We start from the raw sequence: 22,892 nt of genomic DNA on the forward strand, positions 1-22,892 counted from the left end.
GGGAGGGAGGCGACACTGGAGACATTATGATACTAGCGGCCCAGTTTTGCAATTCGTCATAAAAGTAAGCTCATTGGTTAAAAATTTGAAAGCAAATCTAATTGGTCAGAAAATGGAACGCATGCGCTGTGACCTAGTGTCCAAAACTGCATGGGTCCACTTCAGTTGCGGACGGCCCTCAGTAAAATTTTCCAAAAAAATCGATTGGGTGTGTAAACTTAAACAAGTCTGAATCGTACTTAACCAGTTTTAAACAGGCTGGTGTCTACTTATACGAGTTCACATCGGTATTATAACCACCTGTTCGAGTGGATTTATATTATGTGGTTGACTTTTTAAGTTTGTTCTAAATTCTAAATGGAGACAGGGTTACTATTTTGTGAGGTTTTATTCGGTTAAATCTGTTTTAACAAAATCTTGGTTTGGAAGGGACGCGGCATGGAGGAGCCAGGAACGCGGTGCGAACTGCTGTCCTCGGGTCCGAGTGGCAGTCTGCGCGCTAGCATCAAGCGCTACGGTGAGATCGCGTATATTGGGGCGATCGAGGGCCTACCGGGTGACGGCTGGCTTGGAGTGCGGCTAGACAAACCGTTGGGCAAAGGCGATGGCACATTCCAGGGAAGGCGATACTTTGATTGCAAACCGCTACACGGTGCCATTGTTCGGCCAGAGAGGGTCAATACCATCGGCGAATTTCCTATACTCACAACACACGAGGAGAGTCTGGCACACGCATTGGAGGAGCGACGCAAGGAGAAGCAAGGGGCGAGGAGTGCAGCGACTGTTAATAATACACACGATGCCTCGAAGCTGAATCGGGAGCTAACGACGGATGAGTTGGCGACGGCGTTCTGGGAAAAGTTTACGCAACAAGAGGAGCATATTCGCAAGCAGGTGGGTTTATTCTGTGAACAGAAGAAGCAGCCACTGCCTTGTGACCCTGCCAATGAGGTCAAGCTGGATGCACTGGTGCTAGAGGTGAACTCTATGAGAGACGCTGCTGCAACAGCATCGTCACTGTACTTGTCGCCGTACGACACTCGCCACACGCAGTTGATCCTGTCTAAATTACTGAAGCTGATTGAGACTACTCGAACGATGTTCGCTCCTAGGAAGAAGTTCACATTTCGAGCACGTGCAGCGAACAGAGCTAAAGCCAAAGAAGCGGAGAAACAGGATCAGCCAGAATCACCAGCTTTGACTGGCAACCAGCAGGCCTCGTCGACTTCACAGAGAGCGATAGAGTTTGACGAGTTGGTGCATGCTAACAAGCAGAACGAGGTCATTATCATCGATAGCAGCAGCTTCACCGACGCAGACTACAGCAAGCGTCGCGATCTGAACTTCTCGCATTTAACTGACTGCGTTGTACTGGTTTGCGTGGAGACATCGGCCATCCGTGGCGATGCACTGAAGAACTGTGTGTTCTATACAGGAGCGATCTTCGGCAGTTTGTGGCTTGAGAACTGCAACGGTTGTGAATTTTTCGTCGCGTGTCGTCAGCTGCGCGTTCACTTGAGCACTGCTACGACCTTCCACCTTCGTATTCCGAGCCATCCGATCATTGAAGACTGCCAGCAGATGCAGTTTGGGCCGTACCGCATACAGTTTGACGGTCTCGAGGCACAGCTAGAACGTCTGGGCTTGTCGAAGGACTCGGGTCTCTGGGCGAAGGTGAACGATTTCAAGTGGCATAAAGCGCAGCAGTCTCCGAACTGGAACATCCGCGACCCGAAGCAGCCACTACCAAAAATCCCAGTAAAGTTGGAGAACCTGGTCTCGTATGACTAATCTAGCTGCACTAGTAGCACTAGGATACCTGTGGCGTATTTAATGAGAGAGTTTGCTTATTCTGGCATTCTGGAATGAAGAGAGATTGCTGACAAAAGCTCTTGAAAGTATATAAACACATGCAGCTGGATACCTGCTATCCATCTATGCCTAGCGTCACCTCAGTCTAGTCGTGCTTGGTTTTCTTGTGCTTTTTCTTCTTGGCGTCTTTGTCCTTATGCTTGTGCTTCTTAGACTTCACCTTGACCTCCTCGGCTTCAACGGGTTCCTCTTCTACTACCTCTTCATCAGGCTTCTCGTGCTTGCGCTTTTTGCTCTTCTTTTCCTGCTTGTCCTCCGCTTCGTCAACCTTTTTGGTCTTTTTGGTCTTCTTTTCCTTAATTGGCTTGGTTACCGGCTCTCCTGCTGCCAAGTTAAGGTGCGAGGTTTTCTTTACTTTTTTCGGTGCCGTAGACTTCGCAACACCAGCGGCGTCGAAGCGCATAGTGGCTTCAATAGCGATCATGCCGCCAGCAACGTGGACACTGCGAAAAAGTAACAATAAAAAAAACTATATCAGCCTTATGTATAGCAATGAGTGAAATCCAATACAATACTCCACTCACCGCAGCACTTTAACCTCTACTTCGTCCTCGACAGAGATAGAAGAGCCGTCCTCGCCCAGCCTACATCATGGATACCAAAACACAGCATGAATAATAGAGCCGCATACTCAGTAACTGCAGCCGTCGTACCAGCAATCCTGAGCGTAGTTGTGTACGTATCCCTTGGGCAGCTCAGCCTCAGCAACGGAGCCGTTGAAGACTCCAGCGAAGAGCATACCGACGTGGTTGCTGCCGATCTTATTGACGACGCCGCGCAGCATCATGCCCTCCTTGGGGCGGAAGACCAGCGCATCGGTCAGCACCTTACAGTGAATGTAGGGCATCTCGTTCACGATGGTCCCGTAGGGTCTGCCCAGCTGCACGTTACTGAAGCTCAGCACTACACCCTGCAATGCCTCCGAGTAGCGCATGAGCTGCTCCGTCAGGTCCTGCTCGATGCCCACACGCGCATCCACGGCATGACACGGCGACAGACTCACGCTGTGTCGGACTTTGCACAACACGAACGCATTCGATGCCATCCCTGCTGCTATCCTGCTGTACAGACGCTTTGACGTCGAAATGGCGGCTTCGCTTCCAGTGAAACACAACAGTTATAAATCGTGTAGTCCACACAACTTGTAATTTCGTTATCTCAGTACCTGCTCAAGTTGCGCTAAAGTTGTTCCAGCGACGAGCGGCTCTCAGACCTCCCCACACTACCGGAACGCGATGAACGTCATGATGCTGCGTCGATCGGCCGCGGCCGTGGCTGCCAAGCAGAGCCTGAGCCGCACGGCACCCGCTGCGGTGGCCGGTAGCGCGCGCGGCTTCGCTAATATCCCCGCGCCAGGAAAGGTGGACCCCAAGCCCACGTGGGGCGAGGTGATCGAGAAGATGTCCGACACCTTCTTCCTTTCGGACGTGTTCCGTGCCACCTGGCTGGCCTGGGAAGTGCACGTTGAGCGCAAGGTTACGATCAACTACCCGTATGAGAAGGGCATGCTCAGCCCGCGTTTCCGTGGCGAGCACGCTCTGCGTCGCTACCCGAGCGGCGAAGAACGGTGAGTGACCTCATTCTGGTGGTGCGGGCAGCTTTATGGAGAGTCGCGTTCTCATCCTCATCGTCTGTTATGTATTGACCATTAGATGCATTGCCTGCAAGCTGTGTGAGGCTATCTGCCCCGCTCAGGCCATTACCATTGAAGCGGTGCGTAGGAAAAAGTGTTAAACAGATCTTTGAAGGAAAAGTGAAGCTGATGATTGATTTATTAATTTTACAGGAGCCGCGTGCTGATGGTGCGCGCCGTACCACGCGTTACGACATTGACATGACCAAGTGCATCTACTGTGGCTTCTGCCAGGAGGCGTGCCCCGTGGATGCCATCGTCGAAGGCCCCAACTTCGAGTTCGCCACTGAGACTCACGAGGAGCTGCTGTACGACAAGGCCAAGCTGCTGGCTAACGGTGACAAGTGGGAGTTCGAGATTGCCAAGAACCTCTCGGTTGAACAGCTCTACCGTTAAGCAGACACAGATACTCAGAGGAACTCTGCGAGTTGCGGCCTGAAAGACCGACGAGTGGAGTGTCTTTATAACAAAGAAAATAAGAGCGAATGAATGGAGTTTTGTCGCTCTTCAAGAGTTCACGGTGCCCAGTGTAAGATACAGTACAGCGGATGCGTTGAGTTACAGTGCAGGACTACACGTCTTCCGGCGGTGCGATAGTGAACTTAATCTTCTTGATAGTCTGGCCTGCGAACTGGTACGTCTTGTCTGGCATTTTCGATGTGTCCGTGTCGTAGAAGTAGCTCGTGCCCACTGTTTCCTCTAGTTGCCCATGCAATTCGTACTCTCCGATTTTCAGCATCGGTGTTACCGTGTCGATACCCTAGCCAATAATCCAGCATCACAACGTCAGCATCAGACCCAACCAAAACTGTTAACAAATCAACGCACCTCAAGCGTCGCAGAGCTGTAGTCGTCGAATAGTGGATGGTTCTTAAAGTCACATAACTCCAGCACTACCAGCATCTCTTCCTCGCTGTCATCGGCGCCACCTCCTTCTGCTGTTGCTGAGTGCGGAGCTGGAGCTTTATCTTCCAACTCGTCCGCATCTCGATGGCCATTCGTGGCCTGCTCACTTGTATGCTCTTCAATATGCACATTATTCACCTCCGTTTCTTCCTTGCCTTCGCTCTCCGACCTCCGTCGCTTTCCCGACGATGTAACACCAGGCCCCTCCATCCATAATGTCCTCGCAGTTAGTGCCATTAACTCAATTACCTCATTATAGTGACACATTGACCGTGACCAGCCAAAGTCTTGATTGGTAGTTGAACACCTTCTTCATGGCGTACTCTGGCAAGGAAGCGACCATCGTGCTCTCGGGTATCGGCACTGAGCTGTCCGATGGCATGCTCATGAATATGTATCGTACTTACGGCCCCATTGTGCGTGTCCGACACAACGGAACCAACTCTGCGTACGTCGAAACACTGTTGCCAACGTCTACGTGTCTTTGATCTGTGCTAATTCATTCGTGTTCAATGCAGTCAAGTGGTTTTCGCACAGAAACAGCATGCTCAGAGGGCCATGGAGGCAACGAATGGAGCTGTGGTGTACGGCAAGACGCTCAAGGTATCTCTACAGCGCAAATTCAAGAAAACAACAGAGCCGTGCCGCGGCTTTGCGGCTGGAATCTGCCGCCAGGGCGACATGTGCAAGTATTACCACGTGACTGACGATGCTGCGTTTGCAGCCCCGGCTCCTGTCGTTTCAAAGGCTCCGCGTGAGCCGAAGAAGAAGACACCAAAGCCGAAAGCAGCACCGAAGCCGGCCGAGCCAGCCGTTGTGCCGTCGGAGGTGCAAGATATCCCTCCCACTCAGCTTTGTCGTCACTTTACGCGTGGCTTCTGTGCACAAGGCTCAGCGTGCACGTATGCTCACGTTTTAGGTGTTGCGAAGGACGCTGTACCGGCTCCTACGGGCAAGGTAGCACAGCTGTGCCAGTTCTTCCTGAGTGGTGTGTGCACTCGTGGTGACGCTTGCAGGTTTATTCATCAGTCCAAAACAGAGGCCGCACCGGAGAAGGCGCCAACCGAAGCCCCTGTCCACAGCAAACAAGAGAGTGAGAACGAGAGTGAGAGCGAGGCTGAAGCAGAACAGAATAATGACACTCGCACATGTGTCGAATGCGAGAAGGCCGGCGTTGCTGTGTGGATGTGTGCAAAGTGTGATAACTCGCTCTATTGTGATGACTGCAACTCCGCCGTGCATCGCGCTCGTGTGATGGCTAAACACAAACGGGCAAAGCTCCCTCCGATCCCCCAACTGCCGCGCTGTGGCGAGTGCGAGTCGAATACTGCCAGTGTGCGATGCGAACAGTGTGAAGTCCCGTTCTGTGCTCCATGCGATGCCAGTGTGCACAAGTTCAAGAGCTTGCGGAAACACATTCGTGTCAAACTATCGAATACCAGTAAAGCTGAAAAAACAAAGGCTACGCAGAAAGCTAAGGAAGAGCCCAAGGCGAAGAAGGAGAAAGTGAAGGAAAAGAAAACGAAAGCAGTGGAGTCTGCACCGCAAGCCAAGGTTGTTGACCCCGTGCCTTACGTTGAGAGCGTCCCACAGCTCGAGTTTTCTTCGGAATCGTCTGAATCGGAGGATGAAGAGATGCTGTCGCCTACAGCACAGGGTGCTGCAGATGACGATGAATCGATGGCAGACGCGTCCGAAACGGAATCTGAAGATGATTTCGACGATGTCAAACCGCAGACTTCGACACCTGCGGCTCCTACGCCTGCCGTTCAGAAACAGGTTCTGAATTCTTTGGAATCCGAATATGAAGATAATTTCGACGACGAACCTGCGGCTAAGTCAACACCGTCGCCTGCATCTAACCCAAAGATGGAGTTGTCATCGGATTCCGAGAGCTCGGATGATGAAACTCAAGAACCAACTCCTGTACCTGCTTCAGCCTCCAAAACAGACGAGTCTTCCGAGTCTGAAGATGAATCTGAGGATGAAGTTCCTTCCAAACCGGTAAAGCAAACACCAGCTCCAGCTCGTAAGCTTACGTTGGCCGAATTATCATCCGAGTCTGAAAGCGACTCGGACGATGAAGCTCCATCCAAGCCAGTTGTCAAGCAGACGAAGAAGCCACAACCGAAAACTCCTATGGCCAAGTCGAAGCCAGCAGCTTCCTCTTGGTCCTCTTCATCGAGTTCGGACTCTTCGGAAGACGAAGCTCCAGCTAAACCTGTCAAGCCTACTCCTGCACCTCGACGCAACCACAAGGCAGGAGGCATTTCAGAAGGCAGTTCGCACACTTTGGTCAAGAAGATTGAGGCTTTCAATGAGTCAGGCGAAGGCACCGAGCTGCACTTGGACGCCAACCTGAACGGCTTCGAGCGTCTGCTAGCTCACGACTGTGCTGAACGCCTTGGCCTAGCCCATGAGAGCATCGGCTCTGGTCTCGAGCGTCATATCATTATCTCACGTCATGGAACGAAGCGTGCTGCTACAGATTCAAGCCATAGCCACAAGTCCAAGAAGAGTAAGCATCGCCATTAAGACCTACAGACTGGTTAGCCTAGTGACACCGAACATCTACAATAGATTCGTCTTCTCCGTGTTCATCTCGCTTCGTTTTTTCCCCTCAAAGGGGTCGTCGGTATCTCACAGTTTAAAACTCACCAGAGAGGCTCTAAGGCTTGAACTATAGAGAATTTCTAGTGCCATAGCTCCAAATTCTTGCTCTAACTTTGTCCGCCGAGCGTCCTAAGCGACTGCAACTCCACACAGCAGTCTTACTTGCGAGCGGCCCTTCTGTCGGCACGAGTAGCGGCGTGGAAACCCGAGCGAATGGCAGCAACAGACCGAGAGGAACCGCAGTCTTGGCAGTGCACGAAGTACAGACGGCTCACCGAGTCGCGCGTCAACGTCGTGTTGGGCGAGCGGCACATCTGGCACGAGACGTACTCCGTGATGTACTTACGCAGCAGCGACTCAATGTACTTGGGCACGTAGCGGCCACGAATGACGAGACGCTGATTGCCGTCGATAGATCCCTCCGTACCCAGCTCAGCCAGCGTGAACTGCAGCACGTGCTCGGGCGAGCGGTGCATCATCTGGCAGATCTCCTGGAAGTTCACCCACAGCGTCTTCTTGGTACCCACACGCATGAGCTGAGGCGGCTTCATCGTGTGTCGCTTACGGTCCGTCAGCTCCGGGTTGTTCTCGTGCAGCTTGGCCATTATACGCGCCAACAGCTCGTCCTTGTATGAGTACGTGGCAGGGTCCTGCACCAGCACCGAGTTGGCGTCAGGAGCGGCATCCGTGGCGGCATCAGCATCCTCGGATTTCTCCTTCTTCTGTTAGCATTAAATATATGATAAATGATTACGTACATGTTAATAAATATAGCATTACAATAAAATAAAGCATGCAATTATTCGACACACCTCCTTCTTGACCTTCTTGGATTTCTTCTTCTTCTTCTTCAGGTCGAACATGGCGGCCACATCCTCGGGCACGGCGGGCGGAGCCACACCGGCATCGCCCGCGGGCGGTAGTTCCTGCTTCTCTGCGACGTCAGCCATCGTTGATCTTCCTAGTGCTCCCTTCTAGCTTGGCTGGTGCGGGTGGCTCGCTTTTTCTTCCTGGACGCTTCCCTCGACTTTTCTGGTGGCTACCCGATTTCAGCGAATCAAAAGACACCGAATCTATTTAAAACCAAGTTTCAACCAATACAATAATTTTTATTTTAACCAGTAATGCTGATTATTGTTTTTGATTTCATCCAATAGTCGAGCGGAGCTGCTCGGCTTAAAGTCGCAGTGTACTTGTGGACAGCAAACCCCCGTAGCTGAAGATGGCGACTCGCATCCCGATTGCCTTCCGTCGCGGCCCGCGCACCAAGAAGAAACCGATTGACCTGATCAAGACCTGGCATATCTTCCGCGGCGACAAGGTGCGCTTTGTTTCTCTTTAAACTCGCCGTTTTGGGTGAGATATCGTGCTAACCTTGTGGGTATTTCTCTACTACAGGTCGAGATTATCGCTGGACCCCACAAGGGCACACAGGGAGAGGTTGTGAAAGTCGTCCGCGACTTGAACAAGGTTATCGTGGAGAATGTCAACATGGTAGGTCATCGTAATGAAGTTCTAGAGGCTATTCGAGGCTAAAAGACTGACGTATTGCTACTTATTTCTGCAGTCGCACCGCTACGTGAAGGCAACGCCTGCCGCTGCCGGTCGCTCGTACCTGTCGCCTTCTCCTATCCACTACAGTAACGTGAACCTTGTGGATCCGTCCATCGGTAAGCCCACGCGTATCGCCATCCGCTTCACGGACGAGGGCGAGAAGGTCCGTGTGTCCAAGAAGACTGGCACTATCATCCCCAAACCGGCCATCCTCAAGGAGCGTCACAACCCGCGACGAACAGGTGCGTTGCTGTCATTTAGCTGGCTTGGAAGCAGTCGTGCTGGTTGCTGTTTCGTAGCTGACACTTCTGTATTTTTTTCGCTGTTTATTCCAGAAACGGGCCCTTTCGACACGGCACCCGAAGACGCCTTGGAGCGCACGGTCGAGGACTGGGAGGTCACTCGTCTGTAAGTGTCCGTCAGCTCCAAGCCGTTGCGAGGACGATAGTGAGCCACGCAGTCGTAGGAATGCGCAGGACTGTTTGTGCTAAGCTCGAGATAATGATAGACAAGAGGAACAGGAGCTTACCGACCGTTGTCGCCTAATTTCAGTTTCGCTCTCCTAATTGCAGCCACGCAACCGCCTTCTGACTCTTTATCGGTGTTTCCAGGTCAGCTCAGAACGCTGAGCCTTCATCGAGGCTTTGCGGCACAATCACACGAGCAGTTTTTCTGCTGTCATAGCTTCTTGCATTCGTAAATTAGAGCCCTCGCCCAAGACCCTAAAGCACTGAACATCATGTCCCTGCATGAAAACGAAGAGGCCCAGCCCCTGTCGGCCGAGGATCAGCCCTTCTTCGAAGCTGTGAAGGCGGAATTCGGCGACCAGTGCACGGACGACCTCGCGATCCGCGTGGCTCGCGCATATCGAGGCGTAAAGAAGAACCGGAAGGAATTTACGATCGTTGAGACCAGGAAGATTCTGGACGCTCGAGCTGCTCACGATACCGACAACGTCCTCAAACGCGACTTGCCTATGTCTAAAATGTACAACGAGTACTGGCCGACCTACATCTACGGTGAAGATAAAGAGGGACACCTCGTTACCGTAGATCGCCTCAGTGATATCAACACGGACGGCTTGTTCAAGACATTCACGAATACCGAAGATATCATCCCACACCGATGGCAGTACATGGAGCGTATCCAATGGGAGAAAGTCGCCATCTCCAAGCGACTCGGTCGTCGTGTATACAAGCATATTTGTATCGTGGACCTCAAGGGTCTCAGCATGAAGCTCTTAGCGCCGTCGGTGTTGAGTCACCTCAAGGTAATTCCATTTTCCTGATGAAGTATTTGTATAAAACTAACGAGTTTTTTTTTTTTTTTGTAAGCCTATCTTCGACGTGGGTCAGCTTTACTACCCGGAGACACTGCACTGCCTGTACGTGGTGAACGCACCGTTCATTTTCTACAGCGCTTGGAAGGTCATCTCGGCTATTATCCAGCCTGAAACCCGTGAAAAGATTCAAGTGTTTGTAAGTAATCTGTCTTGAGCTTGCTGCTAGGTGCTTTTTGATGAGTGTCATGCTTTTGTGATAATGCAGAAAGACATGAAGGCATTCTTGGAAGTGGCACAGAACCACGGCATCCCATTGTCGTCGCTTCCGTCCTACATGGGTGGATCGCACCCAGGACGCGTCATGAACAACACCTTCACGGCATCGGAGCCTGATACTCCGTTCCCTGTGCCTGCCGTGGCTACAGTGACGACGGAGAAGACGACCCCAACTGAAGCCCCTGCCGGACTTGAAGTGTGCGCAGGGAACTAGAAGTGTAGATATATCGAAGAGGAGAAATTTTAAGCAATAATGACACGAATTTCCATTCAAAAAAGCTAGCTGTGGTGATATAGTTATTCGCGATGCCCTAAGTTATCGAAGAGCTCTTGTTGCACCTGTTGGCAGAATAACTGCATGATGGTTCATCCAAGCAGCCGGGTCGTCTCAATAAAAACTTGAACGCTTTCAAGTTGCTTGGAGTTGGCACTGATAAGCAGTGAGCACGCCGAAGTACTACACATCGTAGCTCCAGTAAGCTGAAACGTGCTGTCAGGGTCTACATTCAAGTGAATGAGTCGTAATCCGACCGCAATATCCTCGGCGCCATGCTGTAATTCCACGAGACCACCATTGCCAACGACCTCAACCACTGAAGAGAAGGATAGCGATTCGATACTTTGGGTGAATTCTCGTTTTGCTTCTTGTTTGGATGTCCCCAGCGTCCAGCGAACAGCTCCACCCCACAGTTGATAGAGCTCGAATAATGTTTCTTGCGAGACGGTATGTGAGTAGCATGTGGAACGGCAGGTTTCGAGCTCTGCTAGGGTCCACACAGGCATCACTAGTACTAATGTACGCATGGTATCTGCCGGCCCCGTCATTGTCACAGTTTGTGTTGGTGGTGACATCACAATGGTACGGGCTCGGATACCGAGATCGATTTCATCGGTCCAACTGAAGGCGCATAGATACACTGTGCTGCGAAGTGCGAGCTCCAGCTGAAAGCTCGAGCCTCGTATACCAGCGGTAACTTCACCGTCCGATGAAATACGCCCGAAAAATCCGGTGATGTTCAGTACGATCACTGGAGGTTTCTCCAATCGACACAAGTATCGGAGTACCCAGCTCAGAAAGCTTGTCTTGCCTGTGCCCGAGGATCCGACAATCACCACTCGGTGGTGCGGCACCTCGGGATGATCCACAAATGCCATGGCCAAGAGCAACAGCGTTTGGTAGGCTGGACGCACGTACAGACGTAAAGGATTTGAGTCAGTTAGTATATTGCTGAGCCATTGGATGCCTGGAGGAAGCTCCAGTAATGCTGGATCCGCTGAGCCGGGGAGGACGCCGCCGTAGTTGTGCACCCGACCGTTGTGGGGCTCCGATGGTAGCGGTATCAGCTCAGTCGCTGCGATGGCGTTCACGAATTGCTGGACAGTATCTGTGTCCATTGCTGCGTTGGCTTTTGGGTTGGAGCTGGCGGATTCGAAAGTGAGGATGGCAACAACAGTGAAAACAGCAGCGACCGAAGCAGTAGCCTGCCATAGTGAGAGCGAATGCAGCAAGCCGGAGTATATACCTTAATGGCGTGCCCGAGCAGCTATGACTCGAATTGCTTGTACCAGCTTAAAAGGAAGCCGGGTGCAACTGTAAACTAGCTCAGCCATCACAGCGCATTGCTGCGATGTACTGTACGATTAGTACGCGTCTTGTTTGCATAGTAGTTCAGGTTTGTAACGTCCATGCAACGTAGCGAAAACTGGATTTGATCTACTCGATCATTTTCAAACGGGAGCTTGAGAATGGACGACGGGGTATTGGCGCGCTCTTCAACATCTACGAGAGTTGTGATACTATCTTTTTATATTGGTTCGATAAAGTGTGGGCTAAGCATAACTTGCACCCGATAGTATATAGATGCTAACGATAGCACCTCGACGATAAATCAACCTCGCGACTGCACGAGGAGATGACGCTAGGAAGGCAAGACTTCTAAGCTCATGAGGCTTCACTGCTCTTCCGTCGAAGAATGATCTCCACGCCACCACATGGAACACCGGCCCAGCACCAAGACGCTCCACTCATCGACGATAAAAGATACCTAAGCGGATGACTGCCTGCCTCATCGCCGCTATCAGTCACCTACAAGTTGAAGTCGTAGATTTCCAGCTTTCCTATTGGTCGAAACCATAACCTTCTTGACTTTATATTGTCACTTTGAAGTATGCCATTACACAGGCTTTAACTACGATTAAGCATACACTTGAACCTTTGGTTGGCGCACATTGCAATTGCAGCCATCTTGGCGACCTCTTCGCCGCGTGACAGTCGCTATGAGTCGAGGACGTGGACGTGGACGCGTGCGCTTCGGCGGCAGCCGAGACTCGATGCTGGCGGATATTATGGACGAAACGCGCGAGGATCTGGGGCTCTCGCACACGCAGATGGAGCTGCTTCACGTAAATATCAATAACTCTCCAGCCATTTATCATGCAATAACTAACCCTTCTTTCTGCTACCACAGGCTGAAGCTGGTGAATCATTGTACCCACCCATGGAGCTACCGCAGCCTGAGGCATTGGCCGACCGTGAGGCTTATTTGATCCAAAGACAGCGCCTCTTGGCACACAAGCTCGAGAGTCTGTACCACCCGTGGGAGGCGGATCCAGCAGGCCCTGATGCTGGTCACAATGCGTCCGATCCAGCAGCTTTCGTACATGTGACAGTGCCAGAAACACAGAAGGCTAACGAGGTATACGTGCCTGAAGAGCTGCGCGCCAATTCGCTCAGTGGAGTTCGCACATCTGCAGCCAGTTCAACTAACCGTGGCATCATGCAACCACGAGCATTCGAGAATGTTTTCAAGTCGTTAGAAGCTCAGGAGAAGAAAATTGCAGCCGATAAGGCAAAGGCGGCGGAGCATGAGGCAGATGACGGCGACATGGACGACGCTGAAGAAGATTTCGGCGACGATATGAACGACTACACTTTCGACTACTACGACAGTGACGCTGTAAGCAACGAAGGCGATGAAGAAGTTTTCTTCTAGACCAACAACTAGCGCAGCGTCCAAAGACGTACGGTTGGGCACCGTTATTTATGCTCTCACCTCATAGACGTCCACATAGTTTAAAACGCATCGTTTAAAACTGACTTGTGTATAAAACAAGAACGGGGTATTAATGCAGTCGCTACATCGACTGCGCAATATCAGATGAAGTTGAAAGCTACTCGTGCTCTCCAGATAGCAGCGACGCGCTTAGTGGTGCCAGTCGGTTATCATCTTGTGCGTCGTCCGTGACCGCCGTGTCCGTATCCGCTGTGGTTCCATCAGCATTAAGCTCCGCACTCTTTTGCGCCAAGTTGGAGAGAGAATAGTTGTACATAACCGAATAGTTTGCAGGCGCAATAGGGAGTGGCTTTACCCGACGAATAATCTCACCGGGACGAGGGCGTGTACGTGGCCGACCCCGAGGTTTGCCTGTTCCGCGCGGTTTCTTCTTCGCCATCTTGGCGGGACGTTCACTGTCTCCATCGTCCTCTCTTCCCGCATCATCCGTAGAGTGGTCCTTAACGACAGCGCCAGGATTCGACATGCCCGGCAACATACCCGGGAACCCAGGCAGCAGCGGCATTGGCAAACCATATCCCCACATAGGAAACTGTTGCTTAAGCGTCTTCTCTGCCTCGGCCTTGGCCCGTGCCGCCACATCCTTCTTGGGCGGTCGGCCGCGCTTACGCTTAGGCATCTCCTCGATACTGGGCGTCCCTGTAAGCATTCCAAACCCGTCAGTGCCCACAAATGGCGGCGTGAGGCCCAGCGACTCGGCAGTCGCGGTCTGATACGTTGGCGAGGCGTCGCCTCCGGACGCTGTAGCTGCAGACTCAGCCGTAGCCGTCGCATCCTCCTCCGCAGTCTCAGAAGATGTCGTCACGGCCTCTTCGGACGTCGCGTTGGCAGTCGTAGAGCTGTCGGTGGTCGCCGCGGCCGCTGCCAGCGCCTGTTGCTGGAGTGGCATCATAAGCGGGAACATGGGCATCATGAAGAGTGCAAGTTGCTGTTGTTGCAGCGCTGCCAGCTCAGTGGCGCTCATATTCTGGTTAGCCAGGTTCTGGAGCTGCTGCTGCTGGAGCTGGAGGAGCTGCAATTGCTGCTGTTGGAGCTGTTGCTGGAGAAGTGCTTGCTGCTGTTGAGCCAGGTCACCAACGCTCTTGGGTGTGCCTTCAGCCGACGGCTTGCCATCGTCCGAGGGCGGCGTCATTGCGTTCCGGTGTAGCGGAAGTGAAGCTGTCTTGGCTCGGGTTGCAGGAAGGGGGATTTCTTCCTGTCGTTGGGCGCCGTGCGGATTTAAATCCAATAATGAGTGGAGAAGCGCGGCGCCCTGGCCCCATTCGACAAAATACGGAAAAACCTCGTATGCGAAGTACGAGGTTTTATTTACTATATTGGGCAATTGTGCACATCGCAGCATGGGATTGGTGGAAACAAGAAACGGAGGCGAATTCTGATTGATGGAATTTAAACTGGCTTAATTCGGAGCCCAACTTAGCGTGAATTGGGTATCGTGACATATTTAGCTTGGGTCAGTTACTTGACGTGCTGATGTAGAGCAGACGTCATTGACATTTTATTTAATGACCAGAAGTGGCTTCACTACTGCGCTATCCAAGCAAGGCATACTGGCAACAACAGCACCTACGTTAGACTGTCAGTGCTTCGAGTTCACACAAATGCTACGCACGGTATGTTGGAAGCGATGCTGATTCGGTCCGAAATATAGTACTTCCAGTTCAACAGCCGAAGTATTGAGTCTGCTCAATCTCAATCTCTTTCACGGAGGCGCTGGTGCTATCCTGAAGCAACGACAAACTTCATATGTAAACTGCGAGCGGGTTTGGAGATATCTGACTCGGGGCTGACGAGCACGCCAACAACCCAAACAGATTTCACGTGTTGCGATTCAAATTCGTTGGATTTTATACCCCGCTCGCTGAGAGTGTTGACTGTCATTTCTTGTTATAATCCGAAACGAAGACAACAGCACCACCAGCCCAAACAAACTGCAGTATCGCGTCAGCATATACCCCCCAAGTATTGAATCAATAGTTGATATCTGTAACTTGACGAAGTTGAAGTGACTGGGCATCGCTGAAGTGCGCCTCACATTTGCCGATATGTAACCACCCATGAGGTTCCTACTCAGCAGCCTGCAAGAAGAAAACTGACAATGTCCTCACGACTTTGGATGGCACTGGTACACCACAAGACTGGTGATGCAACGCTGCACCATTCAACAATCGCAACGTGCAGCCGCAGCTTCCGCTGGCGTCAAATCCCGCGGCAATGCAACGAGCACGGCTTTCGAACCGGCCAGGAAACCTGCCGCTGCCCTCTGCACTTCCTCATTCTTAAATTTACCGGCATTCAGTCACAAGGGCAGTGTTGCCTAAGTAAGGCTACCTGAACGGCAACCTTGCGTTGCTAGTGTTTCGGTGGCACTCACTTCTTCATGTCACCGATTAAGTTGGAGGAAGATCTCTACTGTCCCCGAACACTCTGCAGTTGCACAATTAGGGTGTAGAGACCACCAGACTGCTTACAAAATCTAATACAAACACGAAGAGCGTTGCTATTTTAGGGAAGTCCCCTCCTCCGCACAAAAGCTCTTGTCTTTGTGTTCGGGGGTCTTGTTGCCACCACCGCCAGACGAGCAGTCCTCAAAGAGCTCCTTCCAGATCAAGAAACCTCTTTACTCGTCACAATGAGCCTCATCCGCCAGTCCATGCGCGCCCTGAAGGCCGGTATGTGTCTCCCCTATGTCTCCTCTCTCGATGCACGCTTTTTTCACGTTAAACCGAGCCAAAATGGGTGAGATCTCGCAGTTTAACTCATTATTGCATTCTCCGCATTACAGTCAACTCTACCGCCGCCATCCGCCCCGCTGTCGCTCGCTTCTCCACTGATGGCAAGGTGCACGGTGTGCCCATTAACAACACGCCCACTGAGGACCCCCAGGTCGTGATCCCGGAGCTCCACCAGACACTCGAGTGGTGCCTGTCGTCGCCCCCTCCTGTTCACCAGTTCGACGAGGCCCCTATCGTCATTGAGACGTACGGCGACGTGGACCCGTACGCCCACTAGATCAGCAACTCGTGGACGTCGTCTACTGTAGCTGCTGTACTCTGTGTTGGCATAAGTATCAAGGGTCAAGAATATCGGCAGTGCAGGCAGGTCAATGGTCTGTCTAGAGCGACTCCAAATAAAAGACACACAATTTGGTAACTTTTGCGAACATGCATGCAGTCTGTGCTTTCCTACAGCTATTAGGCGGTTGCTACTGCACTCAAGCTGTCCGTCTATCGTCGCCAGGTTTCTTTGATGAGCTGAATGTCCGCCAGGTCGTCGTTAATCATGTTGGTGAGGTGTTCCAGCCCCTGTCGTTGCTTGTCCATAAACTGCAAGACACAACTGACATATTAGACTGCGTTCACCCAACTCTCAGCGTCAGTACATACCTCATAGAGTCGCTGCAAGTCCTGCGGACTGAGTAGACTGGATGGAGGAGGCTGTGTCTCCTTCTGGACGCGTTGTAGTGACACAGCGTCATTTAGTCGGGCCTTGTACTGACCAGGCGAGTCCAGCAACGTCTGCAGCTTCTTTAACATCATCCTGTAGCATACAAAGTCAGTGTCAAAGAGCTGGCACATACGCTCAATCAACAGTAACGTACGCTAGCTGCATCTCTTCGCGTTGCAGTGGTTTGCCGTAGTTCTGCAGCAGTTCAATGTCCCTCATGACCTTTACGAGTGCGTGGAAGAGCTGCACGTGTTCGTGACGACATTTCTCCAGCTTCTCCTCTGTCGCGCGCGTGTGTTTGTCCATCTCCTTAAGTTGCGCTCGTAAGTCGTCCGTGTACTTGTTGTACTTCTCAGCGTGTTCCTGTTGCGCCTTGATACGTTTCAGCAGGTTGTCAAAGCCCAAGATGGGGACAGGAGCGCAGTTCAGCGGGTCTGGGTTGTCCAGCTCGGCTTGGTTCCACAGACGCTCGCTAATGTGTGCTGGTCGAGTGTACAGGTGTCGCTGAGTCGGGTCCACAGTGTTGTACATGAGGAACTTGAACCGCGACTGCGCTGGGTCCTGATACGCGGTCTTAACGGTGTTAAGCTGAGCAACTGAAGCGTCTGCGCCCAGGATGATTGGGGCTGGCGCAGTCGGCGCAGCAGGAGCAGCACCAAACGTAGACGGAGCTCCAGGCGTTCCAAAGCCGCTGGTTCCTGTGCTAGCGCCTGTACCGAATCCAAAGCCTGTACCTGTAGTTGTTGGCTTAGCTCCAAAGCCAAAGCCTGTCGTCGCTGTGCTAGTCGCAGGATTCTGACCGAATAGAGAAGGCTTCGCAGCTGTAGCGCCACCGAATCCGAAAGACGACGTCGTGTTGGTAGCTGGAGCAGCACCGCCGAAGCTGAAGCCTGTGCTAGCTGCTGGGGCTGTACTAGTGCCACCAAAGCTAAAGCCACTCGCAGCAGGTGCAGTAGACGTCCCGCCGAAGCTGAAGCCGCTGCTAGCAGTCGGAGCTGTGCTAGTACTGCCAAAACTGAATCCAGTACTGGCAGCAGGTGCTGCGGGTGTAGCGCCAAAGCTGAAGCCACTGGAAGCAGGAGCTGCTGTGCTCGTCGCCGGTGTGGCACCGAAGCTGAAGCCTGTTGAGCCTGTTGCTGGAGCTGTAGACGCTGCTGCTCCTCCGAAATTGAATCCTCCTGTTGCAGGTGCAGCCGCTGGAGCTGCCGAAGTTGCACCAAAGCTGAAGCCGCCAGAGGCGGCAGGAGCTGCTGCCGCTGCTGTTCCACCGAAGTTAAAACCTCCAGCTGCGGGTTGCGTCGTTCCTGCAGTTGCTCCGAACATCCTTGAGCTTGTGTCTATTTAAACTGTTACTGATGTGTGCAGTAAGCGGGGATACAATGAAGACGAGCATAGGTCAGTTTCAGGTCGGGATATCTCAGCTTTTAGAGCGAATTAAAGAGCGTTAGACGCCTTGTTGCGTACGTATTCGTTTCCTCCAAATAGCAGCACTATGGACAGCGCAGTTATTACCTTAATACGACGCAGGGGAGGCTTCCAGGCGTCACTACGGCGCGACCGGACTCACCCTTCCGGTCAACCTTCAGATGCTTGGCGCGGGCTCAAACTTTTGAAAACGACACTATGATTGGTTGAAAAGTCATTTAGATATAGCCAATCACAAGATTGGCTATATCTAAGTCCGGTATAAGTACGAGCGAATCTATCCAGCTTCAAACTGCAAAGGGCTCCAGATGACAATGATGGCGCCGGAGCGAGAGCCTCTGGTAGCGACTCAAACGATCAAATGGCGCGTAGGAGAGCGTCAAGTGCCTCGATCACGTCACGAACTAGTAGCACGCGGGTTGATGTCCAAGGAGACACATCCTCTGGCTCTTGCGGCGACTTTTTCCGCTCTGAATCAACCGGAATCGGACGACTTCAAGGCGGTTGTAGTAGATACTTCCCTCAGCTCTCTGGCTTCCTCTCTTGGCGACTCATTCTCCAGGCGAAAAAGTGGTGGCGGAGTGTCTCCTGAACTCGTGGTGCTGCAAGATGGTGATGTGGACCCACTCGGTGCGCTAGGATCGTCCGACAGCATAATGCGGTCAAAATCCGAGTCTGTACACTCTAAAACAACTGCAATGAGCGACGTACAGGGCAACGAAAAACCGATAAAAGCTACAGCAATGCCCAATACGATCAAATTCAAGTGGAAGGAGCACACAGACCGCTTATTGGCCAAATATGCAGATCACACGTTCAAGATCAAAGCGAGCATGCTCGAAGTGAATGACCTCGAGAACGAGCTTTCATTTGCTCCAAAGAGTGACTACCAGAAGGCAGACGACCAAGCAGAAGTGTCAGTGATCAAGAAAACCCGTGCTCGATTGGAACAGTTGGAACGAGACCCTGATAACAACAGTCCTTCGCCTGAACAAGACGAGAAAACGATTGAAATCTCTCAAAGCCAATATGTGGCCAAAGTAAAAGAGATGCAGAAGAGACTTATTGCAAGTTGGGAGCAAAATCACAAGGTGGAGGCTCTGAGAATTGCAATTAAGTGTGTCAAGCTGCTCGCCGACACCGATACGGCGCCTCAACTGTACCCATGTGTGTTTGTATTGGTAAGTGAAGTGCTTGACGCATTCGGTAAACTTGTATTTGATCGCATTCACACACGAGCGTCCGAGGACGAGAACGGTCAGCCTCATTCTGGGCCTCTGGGTGAACATTTCATGAGCTCCGACATCAACATCCAAGCCACTGAAACCTGTCGCAACTGGTTCTACAAGACGGCGTGTATCCGAGAGCTTCTACCACGAATGTACGTGTCCAAATGCTATTACGCTGGAGTAAAATAGCATGTTGTTAACGATTATACCTGTTACTTGCCCAGTTATATCGAGATTGCATTGCTCGGCTGCTATCGCTTTCTGTGCGATGGCGAGTATCCGCAGATTGTAGCTCGGCTGTCAAACATGATCAAGTATTGACATTTTCGCATTGAATTATTGTCGGAATGTGATTTCTAACACTCACTTGTTGTATTGTAGAGGTGTTGGCGAGCCGATGGTCGCATTATATGCGCGTCTGTATCTGGCCTTAACCAGTTCGGAATTGCTGGGCACTACCTCTCCGACAGAGCAGACGATCGTCGTGAATAGCAGTCTATTCGACTACTTCTACGTCTTCAACTGGTTTCGTCAAAACAAGCTCGAGCGCTGGCTGTTTTCTCATAAAATGGAGTATGAGGACTATCTGGCGCTGCATTCGCCTGCTGTCGAGTGGCTCGTAAAGTGTGCGGCTCCAGGAGCTACTCAAGACACGTTTGACACGCTATTGGCGCATTACCAAGAGTATTCCTTCAGTTCCATGGTGCTCAAGCACTTGTGCGAATGTTTCGGAGCCAAATTCTACGCATCAACACCCACTGAAATGCTGGAGTTGATACGCACAGCGTCGCCCTCTCTCGTGTCCAAGTGCCATCTCTACAGCCTCGTAGCAGTGCAACTCAGTAACGTATCGAGCATCGCAGATAACGAACCAGGAGGAAAGCTGCAGTTTCTGAACGATTCGTGGTCGTCTATCACGTCTCAAGAAGATATCACGCAGTACATGGAGTGCGCAGCAGCTTATATGAAGCTTATTGTTGCTCATTTTTCGGTACGGTATGTCGAATATTCTTCATATAACGAGTGCTAATGGGTGTTTGTTTTGTAACGATAGCATCGAGAGGCTCTCATACTACTGAAAGATGTCGTTCGCCATTTGAACGCTGCAACACCTGAAGAACTCACTGCAAAGACGTATAATCTACTTGGTGCACTCATTGAAAACGTGGTGTTTGGCGCCAAACAGCACTACGACTTCTTCTCCAAGCTGATCCCGTCTACATCGTTCTTGGTAAGTATATGGTTAACCCTGTTTTATCTTATACTAACTATAAACTCATTATTTAAACGAATACAGGCTCTTATGGGAATGTTCAAACGGGAGTCGAGTGTGGATGTGGCAAAGAAAGTATTACGAGCTTTTGTTGGAGGAAGGTTGAAGAAATCGTCCGACCGATCCGGTACTTTACGGCTGCATGTCTTGGGTCCAAAAGCTGCTGTGGCACACACACTCTTGGTTGTATGTTGTCGAGTACATGATGCTCTCGACTCTCTGAGTACTGCATCTGAACGAGCTGAAGCCAACCGCGATATATCGGCATTTATTACGCGACTTGGATACATCAATGAGACCACCGGGAGTGACCGAGCACAAGACGAAGAACAAGAGGCATTGCTCATGTTGTATACAGACTGTCGACGTGCCTTTTACAAGCTGGAACCGATCAAAATGCTGTTATCCAGTATGGTACTTCGACTTGCCATGCACGTTCACAAGCGCATCGGAGCTTCTGTAGGAAGCAAGAAGCGTACTCATGCACGACGGAATTTTATCCAATCGTGCTTGGCGTTCGCACATATTACGATCCCTTCGATTGAGGCTCCACTGGAGAAGCTTCAACTTATGGTGGCGGCAGCGAATGTAGCGCTAGTGACCAACTGTATCCCGCAGATGGACGCGTTAGTGAAAGCTGCAATCGTATTACTGGCAGATCTCGACCCGAACACTATTCGAGTATTTGAGGGAGACTCAATTCTGCATACCTCAAATAGTTTTGGCGCTGTGGGACTGTTTGGTGCTGTGGGGGTTAACAGAATGAGCAATGGTAACGGCCAGATCTTGCAGATTATCGCTCAGTTGATGAGTGTGTTGGTCTACGCTCCGTCGCTGAACGACGAAGACGCCTTCTACTTTGTGTCTGCACTGCGTAAAGCTGTATTGGAGCGTATGAAGTGGACGCCGATCTCTCGACTCGAAATTGGCGTTGTCCGTGTGCGTGTACTGCTGATGCTAGTTCAGTTATATGCTTTGTGGGGACAGAGATCATTGCCAGGTCGTCTGGACGGTGTGGACTCGAACGACGTGTTGTATGGAGGAGATGGCCCGTTCACACATGAGGTGCAAACTCGCTTCAGTTCGACTGTTGAGGAAGTGGCGAGGGAAATTGAGGCACTGGGTGAGCTAAATGATGGAAACGACAGGGCGGAAAACACTCAACGAGTCGTTGCAGCGCAGATTGAACTCATGCTGGACTTCGTCAACCTGGTCGTCCCTGTACTCGAGTACGACGGCTCTTTACCAATTGAGGAAGCTGCTAGTCGACAGGGAAGACGCCACAAAAAGCTGCGGTCGGGCGTTGCGTTGGTGCGGAAGTGCATGGCGTACAGTCATGAGAAAGCACAGTCGCTCAAGCAGGCCAAACCGATGGAAACGTCGACCAGTCAAGTGCAGATGACCACGTGGATCTGCCGCTACTTCGACAGCATGCGCGTGTATGTCGCTGCGTTCATGCAAGGAATGTCCAAGCGATCCGCTGGTCTTCGACTGGACGCGAGCAGCCAACAGGCCGTCCAAGGGCTCGCTGAAGCGCTCAATAACCTCGCACTCGCGTAAAATCCCTCTACGGCTTGAAGTGGCGCGATCTCGAGCCACCTTCGATGGAGCAGGGTAGTTGCCTTTTTGCTTGCCCGAGATGGCTAGCGCCACAATTTATTCTCCCGATTGGTCGCTATGGGTCCCCGAATTTGATGCTTCAACATGCGACCCTTCAAGATCTGTGCGGCATACAAAAGTCAAGTTGTTTTGGACCGTTACATCTAACGGACGTCCCTTCCTATGCGCCTTCTCAAGTCTTGGCGGCAGATCGGTTGGCCTTGACAGAGCACTCTTCTGCCAACGCTCATTCCCGAATTTCCGGTCTACAGCTCAAGCTTCTACGCCTCGCAAGAACCAAGCACACAGTTAATCATGGGCAAGGGCAAGGGAAAGGGAAAAGACAACAAGGAAGAGAAGACTGCTGCTAAGGACGGTGAGTCCATCGCTGCAATGCTGTAGTCCTGCTCAAGGTGCAGTCCCTAACCGATAGTGAATGTTGACTTTACGTAGCTCCCAAGGAGGAGAAAGGTGGCAAGGGCGGCAAGAAGGGAGGCAAGAAGTAATCGCAATGACCTGTCGGGCTTCGTCAATTAGCAACATGAGGGACCCTATTTTATAGCAGTGTCCTCTGGTTTAGCTTTCCGCCAATGCCATTTTCAAGAATAAAATTGATTTGCTCTAACCGTTGACTACCTATTCCTTCTCTTAACATATAAATAGCGAGCATTTCAGTGCTCTAATTAAGATTTTTTAAGGATAGAACTTC

General features: G+C 51.5%; 14 protein-coding genes across 19 annotated transcripts; 8 read left to right on the top strand and 6 right to left on the bottom strand.

Moving 5' to 3' along the window:
• The first annotated feature begins 400 nt into the window (after positions 1 to 400).
• PPTG_13908 (hypothetical protein) lies at positions 401 to 1,959 on the top strand. The gene has a single exon (XM_008910376.1). The coding sequence runs from the start codon at positions 439 to 441 to the stop codon at positions 1,789 to 1,791; it is 1,353 nt and encodes a 450-aa protein (XP_008908624.1). The 5' UTR covers positions 401 to 438; the 3' UTR covers positions 1,792 to 1,959.
• On the bottom strand, positions 1,837 to 2,978 carry PPTG_13909 (hypothetical protein). The gene is made up of 3 exons (XM_008910377.1): positions 2,526 to 2,978; positions 2,397 to 2,456; positions 1,837 to 2,315 (listed from the first exon to the last, which is right to left on the bottom strand). Exons 1-3 carry the CDS (start codon positions 2,915 to 2,917, stop codon positions 1,958 to 1,960), a joined length of 810 nt encoding a protein of 269 aa, XP_008908625.1. The 5' UTR covers positions 2,918 to 2,978; the 3' UTR covers positions 1,837 to 1,957.
• Positions 2,979 to 3,023: 45 nt separating this feature from the next.
• Positions 3,024 to 4,233, top strand: PPTG_13910 (NADH dehydrogenase [ubiquinone] iron-sulfur protein 8, mitochondrial). The gene is made up of 3 exons (XM_008910378.1): positions 3,024 to 3,439; positions 3,525 to 3,585; positions 3,659 to 4,233. The coding sequence occupies exons 1-3, from the start codon at positions 3,108 to 3,110 to the stop codon at positions 3,899 to 3,901; spliced, it is 636 nt and encodes a 211-aa protein (XP_008908626.1). The 5' UTR covers positions 3,024 to 3,107; the 3' UTR covers positions 3,902 to 4,233.
• On the bottom strand, positions 3,870 to 4,686 carry PPTG_13911 (hypothetical protein). The gene is made up of 2 exons (XM_008910379.1): positions 4,334 to 4,686; positions 3,870 to 4,265 (listed from the first exon to the last, which is right to left on the bottom strand). Exons 1-2 carry the CDS (start codon positions 4,676 to 4,678, stop codon positions 4,077 to 4,079), a joined length of 534 nt encoding a protein of 177 aa, XP_008908627.1. The 5' UTR covers positions 4,679 to 4,686; the 3' UTR covers positions 3,870 to 4,076.
• Positions 4,686 to 7,011, top strand: PPTG_13912 (hypothetical protein). Its single transcript, XM_008910380.1, has 2 exons — positions 4,686 to 4,859; positions 4,930 to 7,011. The coding sequence occupies exons 1-2, from the start codon at positions 4,726 to 4,728 to the stop codon at positions 6,944 to 6,946; spliced, it is 2,151 nt and encodes a 716-aa protein (XP_008908628.1). The 5' UTR covers positions 4,686 to 4,725; the 3' UTR covers positions 6,947 to 7,011.
• PPTG_13913 (hypothetical protein) lies at positions 6,913 to 8,073 on the bottom strand. Its single transcript, XM_008910381.1, has 2 exons — positions 7,837 to 8,073; positions 6,913 to 7,746 (listed from the first exon to the last, which is right to left on the bottom strand). The coding sequence occupies exons 1-2, from the start codon at positions 7,972 to 7,974 to the stop codon at positions 7,183 to 7,185; spliced, it is 702 nt and encodes a 233-aa protein (XP_008908629.1). The 5' UTR covers positions 7,975 to 8,073; the 3' UTR covers positions 6,913 to 7,182.
• Positions 8,074 to 8,246: 173 nt separating this feature from the next.
• PPTG_13914 (ribosomal protein L24) lies at positions 8,247 to 8,990 on the top strand (the record flags this gene model as incomplete). The annotated part of the gene is made up of 4 exons (XM_008910382.1): positions 8,247 to 8,345; positions 8,423 to 8,518; positions 8,592 to 8,820; positions 8,914 to 8,990. 4 exons carry the CDS (start codon positions 8,247 to 8,249, stop codon positions 8,988 to 8,990), a joined length of 501 nt encoding a protein of 166 aa, XP_008908630.1.
• Positions 8,991 to 9,317: 327 nt separating this feature from the next.
• PPTG_13915 lies at positions 9,318 to 10,418 on the top strand (the record flags this gene model as incomplete). 2 transcript variants are annotated; one of them, XM_008910383.1, is made up of 3 exons in its annotated part: positions 9,318 to 9,848; positions 9,913 to 10,056; positions 10,126 to 10,418. In XM_008910383.1, 3 exons carry the CDS (start codon positions 9,318 to 9,320, stop codon positions 10,348 to 10,350), a joined length of 900 nt encoding a protein of 299 aa, XP_008908631.1. In that variant the 3' UTR covers positions 10,351 to 10,418. The 2 variants fall into 2 exon arrangements, with proteins under 2 accessions (XP_008908631.1, XP_008908632.1); XM_008910384.1 differs by having other exon boundaries at positions 9,913 to 10,418.
• PPTG_13916 (hypothetical protein) lies at positions 10,382 to 11,722 on the bottom strand. Its single transcript, XM_008910385.1, has one exon. It carries the CDS (start codon positions 11,529 to 11,531, stop codon positions 10,503 to 10,505), a length of 1,029 nt encoding a protein of 342 aa, XP_008908633.1. The 5' UTR covers positions 11,532 to 11,722; the 3' UTR covers positions 10,382 to 10,502.
• Positions 11,723 to 12,309: 587 nt separating this feature from the next.
• On the top strand, positions 12,310 to 13,310 carry PPTG_13917 (hypothetical protein). The gene is made up of 2 exons (XM_008910386.1): positions 12,310 to 12,539; positions 12,605 to 13,310. Exons 1-2 carry the CDS (start codon positions 12,414 to 12,416, stop codon positions 13,127 to 13,129), a joined length of 651 nt encoding a protein of 216 aa, XP_008908634.1. The 5' UTR covers positions 12,310 to 12,413; the 3' UTR covers positions 13,130 to 13,310.
• On the bottom strand, positions 13,172 to 14,434 carry PPTG_13918 (hypothetical protein). The gene has a single exon (XM_008910387.1). It carries the CDS (start codon positions 14,340 to 14,342, stop codon positions 13,308 to 13,310), a length of 1,035 nt encoding a protein of 344 aa, XP_008908635.1. The 5' UTR covers positions 14,343 to 14,434; the 3' UTR covers positions 13,172 to 13,307.
• Positions 14,435 to 15,748: 1,314 nt separating this feature from the next.
• PPTG_13919 (hypothetical protein) lies at positions 15,749 to 16,514 on the top strand. Its single transcript, XM_008910388.1, has 2 exons — positions 15,749 to 15,882; positions 15,996 to 16,514. The coding sequence occupies exons 1-2, from the start codon at positions 15,843 to 15,845 to the stop codon at positions 16,220 to 16,222; spliced, it is 267 nt and encodes an 88-aa protein (XP_008908636.1). The 5' UTR covers positions 15,749 to 15,842; the 3' UTR covers positions 16,223 to 16,514.
• PPTG_13920 (hypothetical protein) lies at positions 16,318 to 18,269 on the bottom strand. 3 transcript variants are annotated; one of them, XM_008910391.1, is made up of 4 exons: positions 18,170 to 18,269; positions 16,812 to 17,994; positions 16,597 to 16,750; positions 16,318 to 16,536 (listed from the first exon to the last, which is right to left on the bottom strand). In XM_008910391.1, the coding sequence occupies exons 2-4, from the start codon at positions 17,978 to 17,980 to the stop codon at positions 16,438 to 16,440; spliced, it is 1,422 nt and encodes a 473-aa protein (XP_008908639.1). In that variant the 5' UTR covers positions 17,981 to 17,994; positions 18,170 to 18,269; the 3' UTR covers positions 16,318 to 16,437. The 3 variants fall into 3 exon arrangements, with proteins under 3 accessions (XP_008908639.1, XP_008908638.1, XP_008908637.1); XM_008910390.1 differs by having other exon boundaries at positions 16,812 to 18,009; XM_008910389.1 differs by having other exon boundaries at positions 16,812 to 18,009; positions 18,122 to 18,269.
• A 93-nt stretch (positions 18,270 to 18,362) lies between these two features.
• PPTG_13921 (hypothetical protein) lies at positions 18,363 to 22,821 on the top strand. Of its 3 annotated transcripts, XM_008910394.1 has the most exons (6): positions 18,363 to 19,463; positions 19,536 to 19,625; positions 19,693 to 20,302; positions 20,366 to 20,542; positions 20,609 to 22,559; positions 22,637 to 22,821. In XM_008910394.1, the coding sequence occupies exons 1-5, from the start codon at positions 18,391 to 18,393 to the stop codon at positions 22,142 to 22,144; spliced, it is 3,486 nt and encodes a 1,161-aa protein (XP_008908642.1). In that variant the 5' UTR covers positions 18,363 to 18,390; the 3' UTR covers positions 22,145 to 22,559; positions 22,637 to 22,821. The 3 variants fall into 3 exon arrangements, with proteins under 3 accessions (XP_008908642.1, XP_008908641.1, XP_008908640.1); XM_008910393.1 differs by having other exon boundaries at positions 20,609 to 22,821; XM_008910392.1 differs by having other exon boundaries at positions 20,366 to 22,821.
• The last annotated feature ends 71 nt before the right edge of the window (positions 22,822 to 22,892 follow it).

Source organism: Phytophthora parasitica, assembly GCF_000247585.1.
Source record: "Phytophthora parasitica INRA-310 unplaced genomic scaffold supercont2.37, whole genome shotgun sequence".
Lineage (NCBI taxonomy): Eukaryota > Oomycota > Peronosporomycetes > Peronosporales > Peronosporaceae > Phytophthora > Phytophthora nicotianae.

Bases quoted from the DNA above. Each gene is read 5' to 3' on its own strand.
- PPTG_13908 (XM_008910376.1), top strand. From the start codon at position 439: ATGGAGGAGCCAGGAACGCGGTGCGAACTGCTGTCCTCGGGTCCGAGT.
- PPTG_13909 (XM_008910377.1), bottom strand. From the start codon at position 2,917: ATGGCATCGAATGCGTTCGTGTTGTGCAAAGTCCGACACAGCGTGAGT. The intron at 2,457-2,525 runs GTACGACGGCTG...TCCATGATGTAG, and splicing joins AACTACGCTCAGGATTGCTG to GCTGGGCGAGGACGGCTCTT. The intron at 2,316-2,396 runs GTGAGTGGAGTA...ACTTTTTCGCAG, and splicing joins GTAGAGGTTAAAGTGCTGCG to TGTCCACGTTGCTGGCGGCA.
- PPTG_13910 (XM_008910378.1), top strand. From the start codon at position 3,108: ATGAACGTCATGATGCTGCGTCGATCGGCCGCGGCCGTGGCTGCCAAG. The intron at 3,440-3,524 runs GTGAGTGACCTC...ATTGACCATTAG, and splicing joins TACCCGAGCGGCGAAGAACG to ATGCATTGCCTGCAAGCTGT. The intron at 3,586-3,658 runs GTGCGTAGGAAA...TTAATTTTACAG, and splicing joins AGGCCATTACCATTGAAGCG to GAGCCGCGTGCTGATGGTGC.
- PPTG_13911 (XM_008910379.1), bottom strand. From the start codon at position 4,678: ATGTGTCACTATAATGAGGTAATTGAGTTAATGGCACTAACTGCGAGG. The intron at 4,266-4,333 runs GTGCGTTGATTT...ATTATTGGCTAG, and splicing joins ACAGCTCTGCGACGCTTGAG to GGTATCGACACGGTAACACC.
- PPTG_13912 (XM_008910380.1), top strand. From the start codon at position 4,726: ATGGCGTACTCTGGCAAGGAAGCGACCATCGTGCTCTCGGGTATCGGC. The intron at 4,860-4,929 runs GTACGTCGAAAC...TGTTCAATGCAG, and splicing joins CACAACGGAACCAACTCTGC to TCAAGTGGTTTTCGCACAGA.
- PPTG_13913 (XM_008910381.1), bottom strand. From the start codon at position 7,974: ATGGCTGACGTCGCAGAGAAGCAGGAACTACCGCCCGCGGGCGATGCC. The intron at 7,747-7,836 runs GTGTGTCGAATA...TAATGCTAACAG, and splicing joins CCAAGAAGGTCAAGAAGGAG to AAGAAGGAGAAATCCGAGGA.
- PPTG_13916 (XM_008910385.1), bottom strand. From the start codon at position 11,531: ATGGACACAGATACTGTCCAGCAATTCGTGAACGCCATCGCAGCGACT.
- PPTG_13917 (XM_008910386.1), top strand. From the start codon at position 12,414: ATGAGTCGAGGACGTGGACGTGGACGCGTGCGCTTCGGCGGCAGCCGA. The intron at 12,540-12,604 runs GTAAATATCAAT...CTGCTACCACAG, and splicing joins CGCAGATGGAGCTGCTTCAC to GCTGAAGCTGGTGAATCATT.
- PPTG_13918 (XM_008910387.1), bottom strand. From the start codon at position 14,342: ATGACGCCGCCCTCGGACGATGGCAAGCCGTCGGCTGAAGGCACACCC.
- PPTG_13919 (XM_008910388.1), top strand. From the start codon at position 15,843: ATGAGCCTCATCCGCCAGTCCATGCGCGCCCTGAAGGCCG. The intron at 15,883-15,995 runs GTATGTGTCTCC...TCCGCATTACAG, and splicing joins CATGCGCGCCCTGAAGGCCG to TCAACTCTACCGCCGCCATC.
- PPTG_13920 (XM_008910391.1), bottom strand. From the start codon at position 17,980: ATGTTCGGAGCAACTGCAGGAACGACGCAACCCGCAGCTGGAGGTTTT. The intron at 16,751-16,811 runs GTACGTTACTGT...TGTATGCTACAG, and splicing joins CGCGAAGAGATGCAGCTAGC to GATGATGTTAAAGAAGCTGC. The intron at 16,537-16,596 runs GTATGTACTGAC...TGTGTCTTGCAG, and splicing joins ACTTGCAGCGACTCTATGAG to TTTATGGACAAGCAACGACA.
- PPTG_13921 (XM_008910392.1), top strand. From the start codon at position 18,391: ATGACAATGATGGCGCCGGAGCGAGAGCCTCTGGTAGCGACTCAAACG. The intron at 19,464-19,535 runs GTACGTGTCCAA...TTACTTGCCCAG, and splicing joins CGAGAGCTTCTACCACGAAT to TTATATCGAGATTGCATTGC. The intron at 19,626-19,692 runs GTATTGACATTT...GTTGTATTGTAG, and splicing joins CGGCTGTCAAACATGATCAA to AGGTGTTGGCGAGCCGATGG.